The 17228-nt window shown below is 36.4% G+C and overlaps 1 protein-coding gene across 14 annotated transcripts in view; it reads left to right on the top strand.

Annotated features, from left to right (window-relative positions):
- The window catches only part of LOC106879977 (proto-oncogene tyrosine-protein kinase ROS), a 337180-nt gene that overhangs the window by 139779 nt on the left and 180173 nt on the right, over positions 1 to 17228 (top strand). For all 14 annotated transcript variants that reach the window (XR_016238343.1, XR_016238342.1, XR_016238344.1 and 11 more), the window contains exon 2: positions 12645 to 12698. Coding sequence is in view for 10 of the 14 variants with exons in the window: in XM_089341842.1 (XP_089197968.1) it covers positions 12645 to 12698 (54 nt within the window). In the remaining 4 variants the exon portion in view is untranslated. The remainder of the gene's footprint in view (positions 1 to 12644; positions 12699 to 17228) is intronic.

The following is a 17228-nucleotide window of genomic DNA, read 5'->3' as shown; positions in this document are numbered from 1 at the left end:
TATACATATATATATACATATATGATGGGCTTCTTCCAGTTTCCGTCTACGAAATCCACTCACAAGGCTTTGGTCAGCCCGAGGCTATAATAGAAGACACTTGCCCAAAGTGCCATGCAGTGGGATTGAACCCAGGACCATTTGGTTGGTAAGCAAGCTACTTACCACACAGTTACTCCTGCACCTACATACATACATGTATATATATATATATATATATATATATATATATATATATATATATATATATATATATAAGAGGAAAGCAATTAGTTTTAAATGTCTGAGCAAGAAGTAAGTAGTAATAGTACTACAGAGTAAAATCTATTTGCCAATGTAAATTAGCAGTCCTTATGCATATATACATGCATACATACATACATACATACGTACATACATATATATGTGTGTGTGTGTGTGTGTGTGCACATATATATATATATATATATATATATATATATATATATATATGCATACATACACATATACATATATATAACACATATATATGATGGGCTTCTTTAAGTTTCTGTCTACTAAATCCACATCCATTCACAATGCTTTGGTCAGCTTGAGGCTATAGTAGAAGATACTTGCCCAAGGTGCCATGCAGTGTGGCTGAATCTGGAATCATGTAGTTGGGAAGCATACTTCTTTCTATACAGTCACACCTGCACCTGTGTGTGTGTGTACATGTGTGTGTGTGTTTATGAATGTGTACATCCATGTGTGTGAGAATTGGTAGCCTGCCGGGTAAAATGCTTTGTGGCATTTCATCTGTCTTTACATTCTGAGTTCAAATTCCACCGAGGTCAACTTTGCCTTTCACCCTTTCGGGGTCAATAAAATACGTACCAGCTGAGAACTGGAGCTGATGTAATCGACTTATCTCCTCCCACGAAATTGCTGGCCTTGTGCCAAAATTTGAAACCAATATATATGAATGTATGTATTATCATCATCATTCAATGTTTTCCCATTACACTCTTCATGCTATGTTTCTACTCCATTTCTTTACCAGTGAACAATACAGCTTCCATCAGTGTCTCTCTTCCATTACTTTCTCAGTCATCACCCACTTGCCCTATTACTCTGTTTCTATCACCATCCTCTCTCTTTCTGTCTTCTTTCATCCTCTCATCCTGTTTCTTCTGCCCTTGCTCTCTTTCTTTTATTCACCCTGCTGAACAAATTAGCTCTATACAAGCGGAGATTTCTTAGTCTTGCAAAGGACAAGACAACTCCTCTAGTGATGGTGCCATCACAAAATGAACCAAGTATATGTGTGTGTTTGTGTGAATATGTCTATGTGTGTGTTTGTGTGAATATGTGTATGTGTGTGTTCGTGTGAATATGTGTATGTGTGTGTAAGTATCCGATGGAAGTTATATTTACTACTCGTTAAACTGATTTCATTAAATTATGAGGTTTTCTTTAATCTCAACAAATTCTCTTCTTTAGAAATATAATATTTCTAAATCTCTCAGAGAGATTTAAGCAGTAGTGGAGCGATAAAGTTGTAGTATATTGTCAACTTAATGTGACAATCCCAATAAGGGAACACACTACTGCCGTTTAACCCTAGGAAGCTGGACCGCTTCCTGTCGGCCTTGACACAATTACTGTGTCCTTAAGTTTGCGAAGGGGAGGCAAGTCAAGGCCGACAGGAAGCGGTCCAGCTTCCTAGGGCTAAACGGCAGTAGTGTGTTCCCTTATTGGGATTGTCACATTAAGTTGACAATATACTACAAATTCTCTTCTGTTTTAGAACAAATTCTTGTTTTGATCTGGAGTCTCTTCTGTTCTGTTTCTCGAATGTCACTCAGTATTTTTAATATCCCTAAAGGCTCACAAAGTAGCAGGAGCTATAGTAGTTGTAGTGGTGGTGGTGGTGGTAGTAGTAATGGTTGTGGTGGTGGTGGTGGTGGTGGTAGTAATGGTTGTGGTGGTGGTTGTGGTAGTAGTGGTAGTAGTAGTAGTAGTAGTAGTAGTAGTAGTTTGTATTCAGGATAGTTGTGGGGCGGATGGTAGTAATACTAGAAGTGGTGTTTTTGGAAATGGTGTGGTGGTGGTGGTTGTGGTGGTGGTGGTTGTAATAGTAGTAGTAATAGTAGCAGAAAGGGAGTGCTAGTCTGGATGGTAGTGGTGGTGCTGGTATAGTAACAGTAATAATGATGATGTTTAAACTGGTGGTGCAGGTGGTAGTAGTAGTAGTAGTGGTGGTGGTGAAGGTGGTGGCGGCGGTGGTGGCCTCAATCAAAGCATTACTTCTCAGTTAGTTTGGCAAAGCGACTGATTTAAATGTCTAGTGTAGGTCATTGAATGTGAAGGTTCATAGCACAGCACCAGCAACACCATCAGCAGCAGTGGTGGCGGCAGCTGTTGCTGTACTAGTAGTAGTTGATGTTGCTGTTGTTGTTGTTATTGTGATTTAGTTCCTGACACAATAGAGTTCTGCTGTTGGAAATGGAAGAAATATGCCAGTGAGCTCCATAATTGGTAAAACGTTTGACACTATTAACTCCAAGCGTGAATGTCAAGTGTAGTCTTTCTGTACACCATCACAGATTCATTAAAGACACCGCAATCAACCAACACTGCTTGTTTTTCTATACGGACTAATCTCCTGTAATGAACCTTAAATTATTAGTGTTTATTAAAGCTACAACCATAAATCTCATCAATTGAGCAACTGTCGTCCTGTGTCCCATGAACAATCTCTAAGTTCTTAACCAATTCTCACTGCCATTTGTCTTTTATTCTTTGCTTTAAGGCCAGCATCTTGTCTAAGGATATTGCTATATTTGTCCTTGGTGCCATGACCACATTTCCCCCCCCCCCCCCAACACAATCTATATGTGTCTGTTGTCATTATTTGATAGTCAAGGATATAAACTAAAAAACAAATTGTGCTTTTTGAATGTAGTCCCTTGAGATATTTGCTCTGCAGCAAATTAGATGATACTCCATTACTATGACGTTGTATAGGCCAGTCTGTGTCCCATTAGAGGACTGTAATGTATGAAACTCTTGTTCACAAATTGAACTATTAAATAGGGAACTGTCAACTTAGAACTTCTTCATAAACAGCCATAAGTCGGCACTAATTGAGCCAATCTATGATCAGAGTTACTCCATCCATGACCATCTTGTCTTTTTTCAAACATAGTTTATCCAGGACTGCATTATCCATTCCTTCGTTATTTTGTGTTTTTGTAACATTGTAGGGTTTAAGTTTGAAGAAGGTTTCGTTTCTATTTCTAGCACTGTAGTGGTTCTTGGACTGTTTTATTAATTGTAAAATATGTTTGATAATGCTTCCGTAAGAAAGGTGATGCTAACCGTTTTTTGGAACTACCAGGAAAAGGGTTGTACCAACAACAGTGCAAAATACAATGCTTTGCTGACCAACAAACTGACGCCACCAATTCACACCAAACACCAAAGCCTATTGTCAAAGAAAGTTTCATTGTTGCATGACAATGCATACCCACATATGGCTACCCAGGCCATTGAAACCATTAACCAATTGTGCTAAAAGCCTCCAATGAATTTCAGCACCTGACACACCATCCAACCAGAGAAATGAGATCACTGCTTTTTTTTCTTCTTTGGTGCATATTATTAGTGGAGTGGCCATGCTTAGATTGTAAAACCAGAAAGAAAAATGGCGTGATCAGGCTCAAATTTCAATCATGTGACCACAATAGTACCAACTATAAACATGCACGCACAGAAGGCAGTGTGACAATAATAAAGATATGTAATGGCAAAAGTGCGGATAATTTTTTTACTTCCCCTCACGTATACATATACTTATACATAAACACATACACACACACACTCTCATACACACACACATATATTGACATATATATATGTATGTATGTGTGTGTGTGTGTATGAGGCAACTGTAATATTGTTATTTTTATCAAGATATATTGATTTTACATTTATCTCAGGAAAGTAGTGTTTTTAATTATATATATATATATTTTATTTTTTTTTTTCTCAGAAGATTATTTTACTCAGACTCTCGAGTTTCCTTCACAGACTGAAATTCAAGCTCAAGCAAGTTTTCTTGTTTTCTCATGTTCTGCTGGGCATAGAATCCTATCTTAACCAACTTGTCTTATATCGCAGATATCATGTAATATCATCCCATGTTTTTTCTCCCCAAATACCTCAACCATCTTCTTTTGCTGTATTTGCATAACTGTGTTATTATGCCTTGAGAAATGGTGTTGTAAGCAGATATGTTTTCTGTTTGAATGAATAAAATTTCTTGTATAGAACTTCTCAAATTCCTCCCAAGCTACTGCTCTCAGTCTTTTATGAAAATTTTCTATGGCACTATATATCAAATATTGATTTTTCGCTTGTCAAATAGTCAAACATTCTTACCAATTCTCTCAATTATGTACTACAGATTTTGTGAAATAATTTTTTTTTTTTTAAGAATTATTTCACCTACACATAACACTGACCTCATGTTGCTATATTCTGAAGATGGATTGATTTAGATTAGAATATTTTGATCTACTGTTTTCATATCTGTCAAATCAGTCTTTACCTCAATAAATCTTGTAGTTGGGTTATTTCAAGAACAGAATTATATTCATATAAAAATAAAAAAAGAGAGCCGGGAAAATGTTTCTGCATCAAATTCTTTGTTAATATCAGGAAGTTAAATTATGCAAGATCAGCCTTAGCAGTTGTGAGCAGTCTTAGCAGTCTTAGCAGTTGTGACCAGTCTTAACAGTTGTCACCAGTCTTTGCAGTTATGACCAGTTTTTGCAGTTGTGACCAGTCTTTGCTGTTGTGACCAGTCTTAGCAACTGTGACCAATCTTAGCAGTTGTCACCAGTCTTAACAGTTGTCACCAGTCTTAGCAACTGTGACCAATCTTAGCAGTTGTGACCAGTCTTAGCAGCTGTGACCAGTCTTAGTATTTGTGAGCAGTCTCAGTGAAATATGACTTTGTCCTTCATTAGAATAAATTTTACTTAATCTGTTCATTAATAAATTACTGGGTGTTTGTTTTTTATCTTTTTAACGAAGAGGGAAAGCAATTCCCATGACCCTTTACAGGGTCTCCAAGACTGTAAGGTAGAAGGACTCTTGAAACTGAAGACATGACCTGAATCCTTGCAACAGAGTGGATTCCATTAAAGGGAACCATGGTGGTGCCAGGTGGTGGTGTTAAACCGGATGACAGATTAAAACCCAAATCAGTTATGGCAGGATTTGCACCTGTTTATGCATATCAACATCATCATCATCACCATCATCATCATCATCATTTAACGTCTGCTTTTCATGCTAGCATGGGTTGGACGATTTGACTGGGAACTGGCGAAGCGGATGGCTACACCAGGCTCCAATCTGATCTGGCAGAGTTTCTACAGCTAGATGCCCTTCCTAATGCCAACCACTCCTAGAGTGTAGTGGGTGCTTTTTACGTGTCACCGGCATGAGGGCCAGTCCGGCAGTACTGGTAACAGCCACGCTCAAACAATGTTTTTTATGTGCCACTTGCACAAGAGTCAGCCAATGTTTTGTTTACATACCACCAGCATAAGTGCCAGAAAGGCGAAGCTGGAAACGATAACACTCAGATGGTGCTTTTTACGTGCCACTGGCACGGACATTGTAAAAAATATATTCTGCAGTAGACTAACATTAATCTATTCCTAGTTTGGCTACATCTGGGGGAAGAGAACTCGAAGACTCCCACACCAATTTTTGTGGTGACAGCAACGCACACACTGGAGAATCAGCACAGTGCACCAAAGAAGACATGGGTGAAACAAACTGAGAAAGGACTTAAGTTGCAGTGCCTCGACCTCAAGCATGCTAAGGCCAGTGCCATGGATCAGAAAGAGTGGAATAACATCATCACCAGAGTCTATCATCCAGCGTCACCGACAGCAGCATATTGGTCGAGAGGACAACCTCCCCAGCCAGGGATTTTAATTATTTACTTAAATCCCTCTCACCCTGTTGTTGACTCTTCTCCATGTTACATCCAAGTGTTAATAAGCTCTACATGTCAATGGGACGCTAATATTTCATGGCTGGACCATAATACAGACTGAGAGGGTAATTGGCATTGATGGATTTGTTCTTGTTGGCGGTGGCGTTGATGGTGGTGGTGAAGGTGAAAATGACTGGAGGAGAGAGAAGAAGGTGACGGGAGTTGTAGAAGTGGAATCGTCATCATCATCATCATCATCACCACCATCATCAGTAATGGTAGTAATAGTAGTAGTAGTCATTATGATGGCGATGACAGCAATGGTAATTGTAATAAAGGTCACAGTAGTAGCAATGTTCATAGATGAAAGTAGTAGTAGTAGTAGTAGTGACAATAGTGGTGGTGGTAGTAGTAGTAGTGACAGTAGTGGTGGTGGTGGTGGTGGTGGTAGTAGCAGCAGCAGTAGTAGTAGTAGTAGTAGTAGTGACAACATAGGTGGTGATGGTAATGATGATGGTGGTGGTGGTGGTGGTAAACCCCGCACATGGAAGGTTTTTAATCAAGAGAAACATGCTGAATATTTTTTTTTTTCAGTTATATCTTCTTCTGCTTCTGCTTCTCTAACCTCGCCCTTGTCCCCAAGGGAAGAGGGCCCTGCCCCACCTTGGCGACACTGCACCATATCTTGGCAGACTCACTTGATTCTCTTCTTCTTTTGTTGTGCCTTCTTGAGTAACAGGAGGACAGACAGACAGTATTAACTCCCAGTGTTGGTGACTTTCTCAAATTCTTGTGGTTTTGTTGTTAACTATACATACATACATACATATATACAAACGTATGTATACATATATATACACATATATATATATATATATATATATATATATATATAAATATAAATAACGCATATATACATATATACACAAATACATTTACACTCCTATTCATCTGTATAAAATGCATACATATGTTTGAGTGTATATTTATACATGTACACACAGACGTAAAATTACACGTGTGTGTGTGTGTATATGTGGGTGTGTGTGTGTGTATATATATATATATATATATATATATATATATATGCCTCTGTGTGTTGTGTGTGTATATGTATGCCTGTGTATATGTATGTGTGTAATATATATATATATATATATAATTTCCCTACTATGGATTTGGCAGATGGAAACTGAAAGAAGCCTATCGAATATATATGTGTGTGTGTGTGTGTGTGTGTCTTTGTATGTGTTTGTATTTCATCTGTCTTTACGTTCTGAGTTCAAATTCCACTGAGGTCGACTTTGCCTTTCATCCTTATGGGGTCGATAAATTAAGTACCAGTTGTATACTGGGGTTGATCTAATTGACTGGTCCCCTCTCCAAAAATTTCGGGTCTTGTGCCTAGAGTAGAAAAGAATATTTATAAGTTTTAGCCTAAAGAAAAATAATTGCCCTTTATGTGTTTGGTCTTTTCTGTTTAAAAGTTAGAACAGTAGAACTGGAATGAATTTTCAGTTACAGAAGACATAAGGAAGGTATTTGGTGGCTTTTTAAGAAATGTTTTGCTTCTGTTCTGGGCCTGTGTTTGAGTCAAACAAAAATGAATCCATTAACCAGAAGGGGAAAGAAATAAAATGTCTGCTGGCTCTCATTCCTGGCTATCTGCAACATGTAGAAATGTGTGTATGTATGAATATATTGGTGTGTATGAACTTGTGGATATGTGGGTGCTAACATGTTGATACTTGTGTAAACATGTGGAAGCGTGTGTCTGTGTGAACATGTAGGGGTATGTGTGAAAATATGGATATTTGTGTGTGTGTGTGTGAATGTGAGAGTGTGTGTTTGAAGATGGATGCACATAGAGACATGCATGTGTGTGTATGAACAGTCAGTACTTGTGTGAACATGTGGAAGTGTGTGTGAACATGTAGATGTATATATATATGAACATGAGGGTATGTGTTTGAACATGGATGGCTATACAAACATGCATGCGTGTGTATGAACATGCTGATACTTATGTGAACATGTGGAAGTGTGTGTGAACCTGTCAGTAATTGTGTGAACATGTGGAAGTGTGCATGTGTGTGTATGTGAAAGTGTAAATGTATGTATGAACATGTAGATGTGTGAGAGGAAAGCATTATTACATGTGGAAACACTGGAACAGATGGATGCAGGATTCTTGTTGCGATGCTGTCCAACTAACAGAAAAGTAAAGCATCAGTAGGGGGTGGGGTGGGAGTGGGGAAGAAAGCTTAAGGAAAATCTAAGAACAATAATAATTGTGAAAACTTTTAAGTTATGTGGAATTGGTAATGTCTTTGATGGCACCGAATATAATTTGAAGACCAGTACTCTTCATGATAAATTTACAGCTTTGATAAGGTTGATGAATTTTCAGGCTTTGAGGATAATTAAAGTTTTTGTTAGAGAATACTAATGTTTTTACCATTCTTTGTATTGTGTTTTGGTTCCTGATTAACCAAATTGGTAACATGTTCTCTCATGGAATACTTTCTGCTACTACTAATTTCATTTTGTTGTCTTTTGTCTGGTTTTGCTGTTGTATTTTCATGGATGCAATGATATTTTCATATACACAACGATATATCCATATACACAATAATGCTACCATATACGCAATAATATTACCATACACAATAATGCTACCACACGTACAATATTTTCATGTACACAACAATGTTACTATATACGCAATAAAGTTTCCATATACACAATAATGTTACCACGTACACAATGATGATACCATATACATAATAATGTTATATACATTAATGTTTTCATATACACAATGTTATGATGTACACAATACTGTTACCATGTATACAATAAGGTTACCATATACACAATAATGTTACCATATACACAATAATGTTTTCATATACACAATGTTTTTATATACACAATAATGCTTTTATATACACAATAATGTTTTCATATGCACCAATAAAGTTTTCAAATACATAATAATGTTTTCATATACACAATAATGTTTTCATATACACAATAATGTTTTCATATACACAATAATATTTCCATGTACATAATAATATTTCCATGTACACAATAATATTTCCATATGCACAATAACGTTACCATGTACACAATGATGTTACCATATACACAATAATGTTACTATATGAACAATGATATTTTCGTGTACAACACAATGATAATATTGTTACAGTTTTAAACCTGCTTTTAAGCAGCAGATCTGTAGCAAGTCTGTCAACCTGGCGGCAGAAGTCACCCTTGTGATTCTTCAAATAGCATATTACCGAATCAAATAACCTCACCTCCTTTGGTTTCCAGACCACAGTGATTCTTACACACACACATGTACAAGTATATAAGTACACACATATGCATCAACTAGGTTATGTTTTTTTTTTTCAAGAGCAATGAATTTTTGAGAATTTCCTCGATTCAGTTCTTGGGTAGGGAGCCTAATCCATAAGCTGGTTTAATCCTGATCTTTAGTAGAATCCAAGATTTAGGAGCTGGTTTTTGTTGCAAAGATATCTTTCCTTTCTTCCTGTATCTGTGGGGTGTGCATGGGTGTGCACACGTATATATATATATATATATATATATATATATATATATATATATATATACCATTAAACGATACCATTTACTAGTTATTTTGTTTTTATGTACTATATTGTATTTTTAAAATAAGGTGTTTATGATATATTTATTTTCTGGAGGGTATGAATTATATTCTTCATTACTGAATTATTTAATAGCAGTTTTTCTCTAAATTATATACATATATTTTATATTTGGAAATTTGATTCAGTTTTGCTAAATGGAATTTTTTACCCTGTAAGTTTGGATTTTATTCCCTAAAATTATTATCATAATGTTTCTTTATATATATATATATATATATATATATATATATATATATATAATATATATATATATACATGCATACATATATATATGTATATAGATATATATATATACATACACATGAATATATAGGCATATTTGTGTGTGTGCATATATATATATATATATATATATATATATATGAATGAACATGTAAGTGTATATGGATATGCATGTGTATGGGTGTGTATATGTATTGAATAGCCTCATGCAAAATATGCAACAACTCTCATTAAGTGTCTTGTATGCATGTATACATGCATGTATGTAAATATATATATATATATATACACACACACACATACATACATACATATATATATATATATATATATATATATATATATATATATATATATATATATACACACACACGCACACAAACACACATACACACATATATACAGTTATACAGTTTGAAATTTCACATTTTCCTTTTGGCAGAAGAAAAAATGGATTTCTTCATTTGTCTTTAAATCTGAAGACACCATATTTGGAAATCAATCAGTCAAACCATTCTATATATTGATGACAGAAAATCAAAACTATGTCAAAGACTTGTTTTCCACTTGTAGAAGCAGAACCATAACATTCTCTTCCTCCTCCTTCCTAAGCCTTACCAATTCTTTTCCACATCGATGCAACTGTACTCATTATGCTGGCATCAAAGACATTTATGGCAAGGGTTATTGCTAAGTAATTTCATGTAGCAGTACCCGCCTCTTGTTAAATAAACAATTCACGCCAAATATATGGCTTTTACATAGAGAGTCTGCTAGTAACAACAAGAAATAGGGATTGGTAAAGAATAATTTAGGGTGTAAGTACTTTTGCTTCTGCAACTAATGTTGTTGTTATTATTATCATTATTATTAAGGCGACGAGCTGGCAGAATCGTTAGCATGCTGGGTGAAATGCTTAGCAATATTTCATCCATCTTTATGTTCTTAGCTCAAATTCCACCAAGGTCAACTTTGCCTTTCAACCTTTCGGGGTCAATTAGATAAATACCAGTTGTACACTGGGGTCAGTGTAATTGACTTTATCTCCTCCCCCAAAAATGGCTGCCCTTGTGGCAAAATTTGAAACCATTATTATTATTATTATTATTATTATTATTAAGACCTGCTGGGGCAAGTGAAATCGAAATTGAACCAAATTCGATGACTGGCACCTGTGCCAGTGGAGCGCTAACAGTACCGTCCGAGTGGGATCACTGCCAGAGCAGCTGTCTGGCTTCCATGCCGGTGGCACGTAAAAAGCACCATTTGAGCATGATCGTTACCAGCGTCGCCTTACTGGCACTTGTGCCGGTGGCATGTGATCAAAACATTCGAGCGAGGTCATTGCCAGTGCTGCTGGACTGACTCCTGTGCAGGTGGCATGTAAAAAAACACCATTTGAGCATGGCTGTTGCCAGTACTGCCAGACTGACCCTGCTGGTGGCATGTAAAAGCACCCACTACACTCTTGGAGTGGTCGGCGTTAGGAAGGGCATCCAGCTGTAGAAACTTTGCCAGATCAGATTGGAGCCTGGTACAGCCTTCTGGTTCACCAGTCCTCAGTCAAATCGTCCAACCCATGCTAGCATGAAAAGCGGGCGTTAAACGATGATGATGATGATGATGATTATTAAGGCAGCAAGCTGGCAGAATTGTGAGCATACTGGGCAAAATGTTTAGCAGTATTTTGTCTGTCATCACGTTCTGAGTTCAAATGCCACCAGGGTCAACTTTGCCTTTCATCCTTTCGGGGTCAATAAATTAAGTAGCAGTCAAGTACTGGGGTCGATGTAATCAACTTTCTCCTTCCTCCAAAATTTCAGGCCTTGTGCCTATAGTAGAAAGGATTATTATTATTATTATTATTATTATTATTATTATTATTATTATTGGATTGTTTCCTTTATATTCTTTGCAATTATTCCAAAAAATAGTGGACTAGCAGAATCTTAGAGCATTGGGAAAAATACTTTGCAGTATTTGTTCTTAGTTCAAATCTAACCGGTGTCAACTTTGTCTGTCATCCCTCCTGGGTCAATGAAATAAAGTACCAGTAATGTAAGGAAATGTGTTTCAATTGGCTATTTCCAACACCACCCCCTTAAAATGTCAGGTCTTGTGCCTATATTAGAAGAAACTATTGTTATTTGTTACAGAGCAGTGTCAGTGGCCAAGTCAGTCAGCTCCTTAGCTTACAAATTTGTTTTATGGTTCTGAGTTCAATTCTTGTCAAGAACAAAGTCATCCATCTTTAGTTTTTACAAATCAGTTTGTTCTGGCTGCAAGTTACCAAAGCCTAAGAAACTATTTCCAACCTATCTAACCCACAAACACACACAAAGATACCTAAACACACATACACACACTCACACACACTTACACAAATGTATACTGACAGACACACTGAAAGGCACATACAGACACGCATTTAGATAACATAAACACAAGCATATACATAGACACGCACATTCATATATGTAAGCACACAAACATATACATAGAATCATACTTATTCACCGGTGCATGAACATACACACAAATGTATACAAATGAGATGTGATGGAGGCAGGTGGAATTAAATCTGATGCTATCTCTCCTCAAACCACCACCACCATCACCACCCCACCATCATCATCATCATCATTCTATAAATCTTGGTGTTTTTCTGTTAATTTTCTATTTTGCTAATTGATTTCTTGCTTCGATAATTAAACGGTTATTTTCTTCTCTTATTTCAGGAAAGCAAAACCGAACAAAAAAGTTTGTGTGATAAAGAATGTAAATTAAAGAATGTAAGTAGCTTAATTAGATTTCTAAATAATATTCCTTTCAAAACAGGTGATGCTTTAATTGACAAACAAATATGGTTTCTTAAAATTTTTTATCCCATTTTCTTAATGTCACAAGTTTTTACCTTTTATTTTCTGGTTCATTACCTTCAAAAATAGACGTAAAATGAATTAATTGATACTTGAATTCACAGTCATATCCAACCACGACCACTACCACTAAATTAACTGCTGCTATTTTATTTTATTCTTTTTGCTTTGTTATTTCAGTACTGAGTACATTGGTAATTAAAAAATTACTGTTTTGTTTTGGTTTATCAACAATAAGTTCATGAAATGGACCCATTGTTAATATACTTCTTAGCAAACAGCTGTGCCGGCATGGCCATATGGTAAGAAGTTTATTTCCCAACCACATGGTTCCAGGTTCAGTCTCACTGCCTGACACCTTGGACAAGGGAGATTCAGCATGACACAGAGTGTGACAAGGCTGGCCCTTTGAAATACAGGCACAGCAGAAACAGGAAGAAAGAGTGAGAGAAAGTTGTGGTGGAAGAGTACAGCAGGGTTCGCCACCATCCCCTGCCGGAGCCTTGTGGAGCTTTAGGTGTTTTTGCTCAATAAACACTCACAACGCCCGGTCTGGGAATCGAAACCTCGATCCTACGACCGCGAGTCCACTGCCCTAACCACTGGGCCATATATATATATATATATATATATATATATGTCATGATATCCATACCTACACCTGCATATACCATTATTTACTGTTTTATTACTGTTTTGTGAAAACCTCCCATTGCATGTTAAGCTTACCTTAATATTCACAAACAGGTGGGTATTTTCTTCATTGCACTGCTTGATTGGTAGCTACTAATTAACCCCAGCAGGGAGGGAGGTACAGGGACACAAATCAATAGTCACTCTCTGGTAGAAAGGTACAAGGCCAAGAGGCAGCACAAAGCCATGTTTTTACCAATTCTTAAAGAACAAAGAGCAAATTGACCTGGGGTAGGATTTGAACTTAGGACGTCAAGTGATGTGACTAAATACCACAATGCATTTTGTCTGGTGCTCTACTGATTCTATAAACGTCATTTAGTTTAGTGCTCTATTGTTGCTCTTGGTCCACCACCTTCTCCTAGTCAGATAATATTTCTGTTCTGGTTTCGTCTTCATATGAGGCATGTTTTCATCAATATGGTTTGATTGATAAACCTCGTTACAGAGCAGCATCTCCTCCTACTTCCTCTTCTTTGCATGTTGTCTTATAAAACGATCCATCATATCAGTGTTTTGTATGTTTTGTATGTTTTTTTTGTTTTTTTTACTGTTGCTTTTAGCCTACCATTGCAACATTTAATGAATTAGAGATGTCATCAAAATGGAAATTCATATTTCTTCCTTTCAATGCCCTTGTTGTTGTTGATAGTGATGACGACGACGATGATGATGATAGTGATTCTAACGATGATGATTCTGATGATGATTCTGATCATCGTTTCATTTCCTGATGAAATGCAATTTCATCTGGAAGGATTATTTTCATTTGTTATCTGTCATTCCCTCTAACATTACTGCTCTTTCATTAATGTCTATTTCATCGTTTTTTGTTTTTTTTTAAGTATTTTAATTATGGGAATTGTTAGCATGCTGAGCAGAATGTTTAGCGGCACTTGGTACTTTTTTACATTCTGAGTTCAAATTCCGCTGGGGATGCCTTCACCTTTCATCCTCCAGGGTTGATAAAATAACTACCAGTTGAGCACTGGGGGTCAATTTCATCCATTTAACCCATCCTCCGAAATTGCTGGCCCTGTGACAAAATTTGAAACCATTATTATTATTATTATTATTATTATTCCCCACCTGGACGGGATGCCGGTCCATTGCAGGTGAGCTACTAGATGCAGGAGGAAAGAATGAGAAAAAGTTGTGGCAAAAGTGTGAGCAGAAGTTTGCCATTACCTTTTGCCAGAGCCACATGGAGCTTAGGTGTTTCACTCATAAACACACACATTGCCCAGTCTGAGATTCAAACCAGCGATCCCTCGACCACGAGTCCACTGCTCTAACCACTAAGCCATGAGCTGGCAGAAATGGTAGCATACCAGGCAAAATGCTTAGTAGCATTTTGTCCATGTTTATGTTCTGAGTTCAAATTCCGATGAGGTTGACTTTGCTTTTCATCCTTTCAGGGTTGATAAAAATAAGTATCAGTCAAACACTGGGGTTGTTGTAATTAACGTACCCCATCACCCAAATTTGCTGGCCTTGTGCAAAAATTTGAAACCAATATTTTAATTATGGGAAGCTAGTCTGTAGTTAAATGAATAACTGTTACTATCCATTAAAATACTCTCACAAACCTTAAAATAATCGCACTCACCCACCTGCTTCTCATGAATGACCCATGCCTAAAAAAAAACCCCTCAAAATTACAACAATTAATGGACCTCTCAATTTCTGACATTTCACAGGAGCCACACATCTCTAGCATTACCAAAAACTGCTTCTCAATGACTATACCTCCTCAGGGTTAGAAAAAGAAAAGAACGTTTCATATTTAACCACTGACTGACCTTTTACAGAGTTCAGGTGTGAGCTACTTAGGCTTACTATAGACAAGTCTGAGTCCTGCTACAAACACAGCTCAGACTACATCAGTAAAATTGCTATTTGGTTAATTAGCAATACTTCGCTCACCAAAACTCTACAGTCACAGACCCACAGATGGCTTTTGTGGTTTCTCCATACTTTTCTGTATTAATGAACCACATACTATTTCTACCTTCGACCTTGTTAGACATCCACCTGTCTTCTACTGATTATCCTTTCCCAAATCCTGCACTCAATTCTTCATTTCCAGAATTGTAACACCTTCCATACCTATGTTGTTGTAGTTTAGCCCATGTTTTAACCCATGGACTGTATGGAGCTAAGTCCTCAATACTAATGTATGTGTATGCTATGGCTTACTGTCAACAAATATATTCTATAGGCCTTGGTGTATTGTTTTGCTTGGGTAGAAGAGGAAGCCATAATGCTGTCAAGATGACTGAATGATTAAGGTGGCGAGCTGGCAGAAATGTTAGCATGCCGGGCAAAATGCTTAGCGATATTTCGTCTGCTGCTACGTTCTGAGTTCAAATTCCACTGAGGTCGACTTTGCCTTTCATCCTTTCGAGGTCGATTAAATAAGTACCAGTTATGCACTGCGGTTGAAATAATCGACTTAATCCATTTGTCTGTCTTTGTTTGTCCCCTCTGTGTGTAGCCCCTTGTGGGCAGTAAAGAAATAAGATGAATGAATAAATGCATTAAACTGCATGTATCAGGGAGGCTCCAGCTTGGGAGTTCTGGAGCTGTGGGGAGCATACAGTTGTGGGCAAAAGTTTGGAATATTTTTTAAAAATTAAAATTGTTATACCCACCATGTTACTGTAAGTAGTAATAATATATTGCTAATCAAATATAACCTTGGGTATTTAATATAAAGATTCTAATTTTCAGATCTATGTTCCAAACTTTTGGCCACGACTGTAGAATCACTTCTTACCATTACTCCCAAGTCAGTTCTGATCCAGAACGGTAGCACCTGTCAGGGTCCTATCTATGGATTAAATAAATTTCCCTGAGGTAAAAGCAGGCTCTTGTTATTTTTGACAAAGTCGCAAGGAAGGCAGCTCCTCTAGGAGAAGATACTCTGGCATAAAACTTGCTCTCAAAATATTGATTTCAAATTTTGGCACAAGGCCAGAAATTTCAGGGGAGGGGATAAGTCAAATACATCAACACCAGTGTTCAACTGGTCACTTATTTTATCGACCCTGAAAAGATGAAAGGCAAAGTTGACCTTGGTGGAATTTGAACTCAGAACATAAATACACAAGAAATATCACTGAGCATTTTGCCCAACATGCTAACAATTCTACCAGCTTGCTGCCTTACTTGCAGGCAAAATATTACCAGTCATCTCACAATGCTTGCCACTGGAACATATTATGGCAACCGAGAGAGTGGCAAAAGTGTTGTACAAGTTTTTGGCACTTAAATTCAATGATGTACAAATGTCTCACTAACATAATGTGAGACAGCTATCATCTGACAAGATGAAGCAGTTATTATATACATTCATAGAGATTTGTGTGTACAGACTTGTTTATTACTTATTCATACACTTACGTACGCATTTAATGAACGAGTTCAAAGTTTTCTAATTTTTTTCTCTTGCTTTTTTTTTTTTTCTGTTTTCATTATAGACAATGCTTTTTTGCTGAAATCAACAATATTGGAATTCTAAAAAAAATCGGATTGTAATTGAATAAAAATCTTTTATAAAGATATTAGTTTTTAATAGAAATATCACAAAAATTAAAAAACAAAGCAAAAATGTATACATATATATATATATATATATATATATATATATATATATATATATATATATATATATACATATATATATACATATATATATATATATATATATATATATATATATATATATATATATATATATACATATAT

Source organism: Octopus bimaculoides, chromosome 25 (assembly GCF_046866305.1).
Source record: "Octopus bimaculoides isolate indiv1 chromosome 25, ASM4686630v1, whole genome shotgun sequence".
Taxonomy (NCBI): Eukaryota; Metazoa; Mollusca; class Cephalopoda; order Octopoda; family Octopodidae; genus Octopus; species Octopus bimaculoides.
The sequence above is the reverse complement of the archived record's forward strand: the minus strand, read 5'-3'. Positions and strand labels throughout refer to the sequence as shown.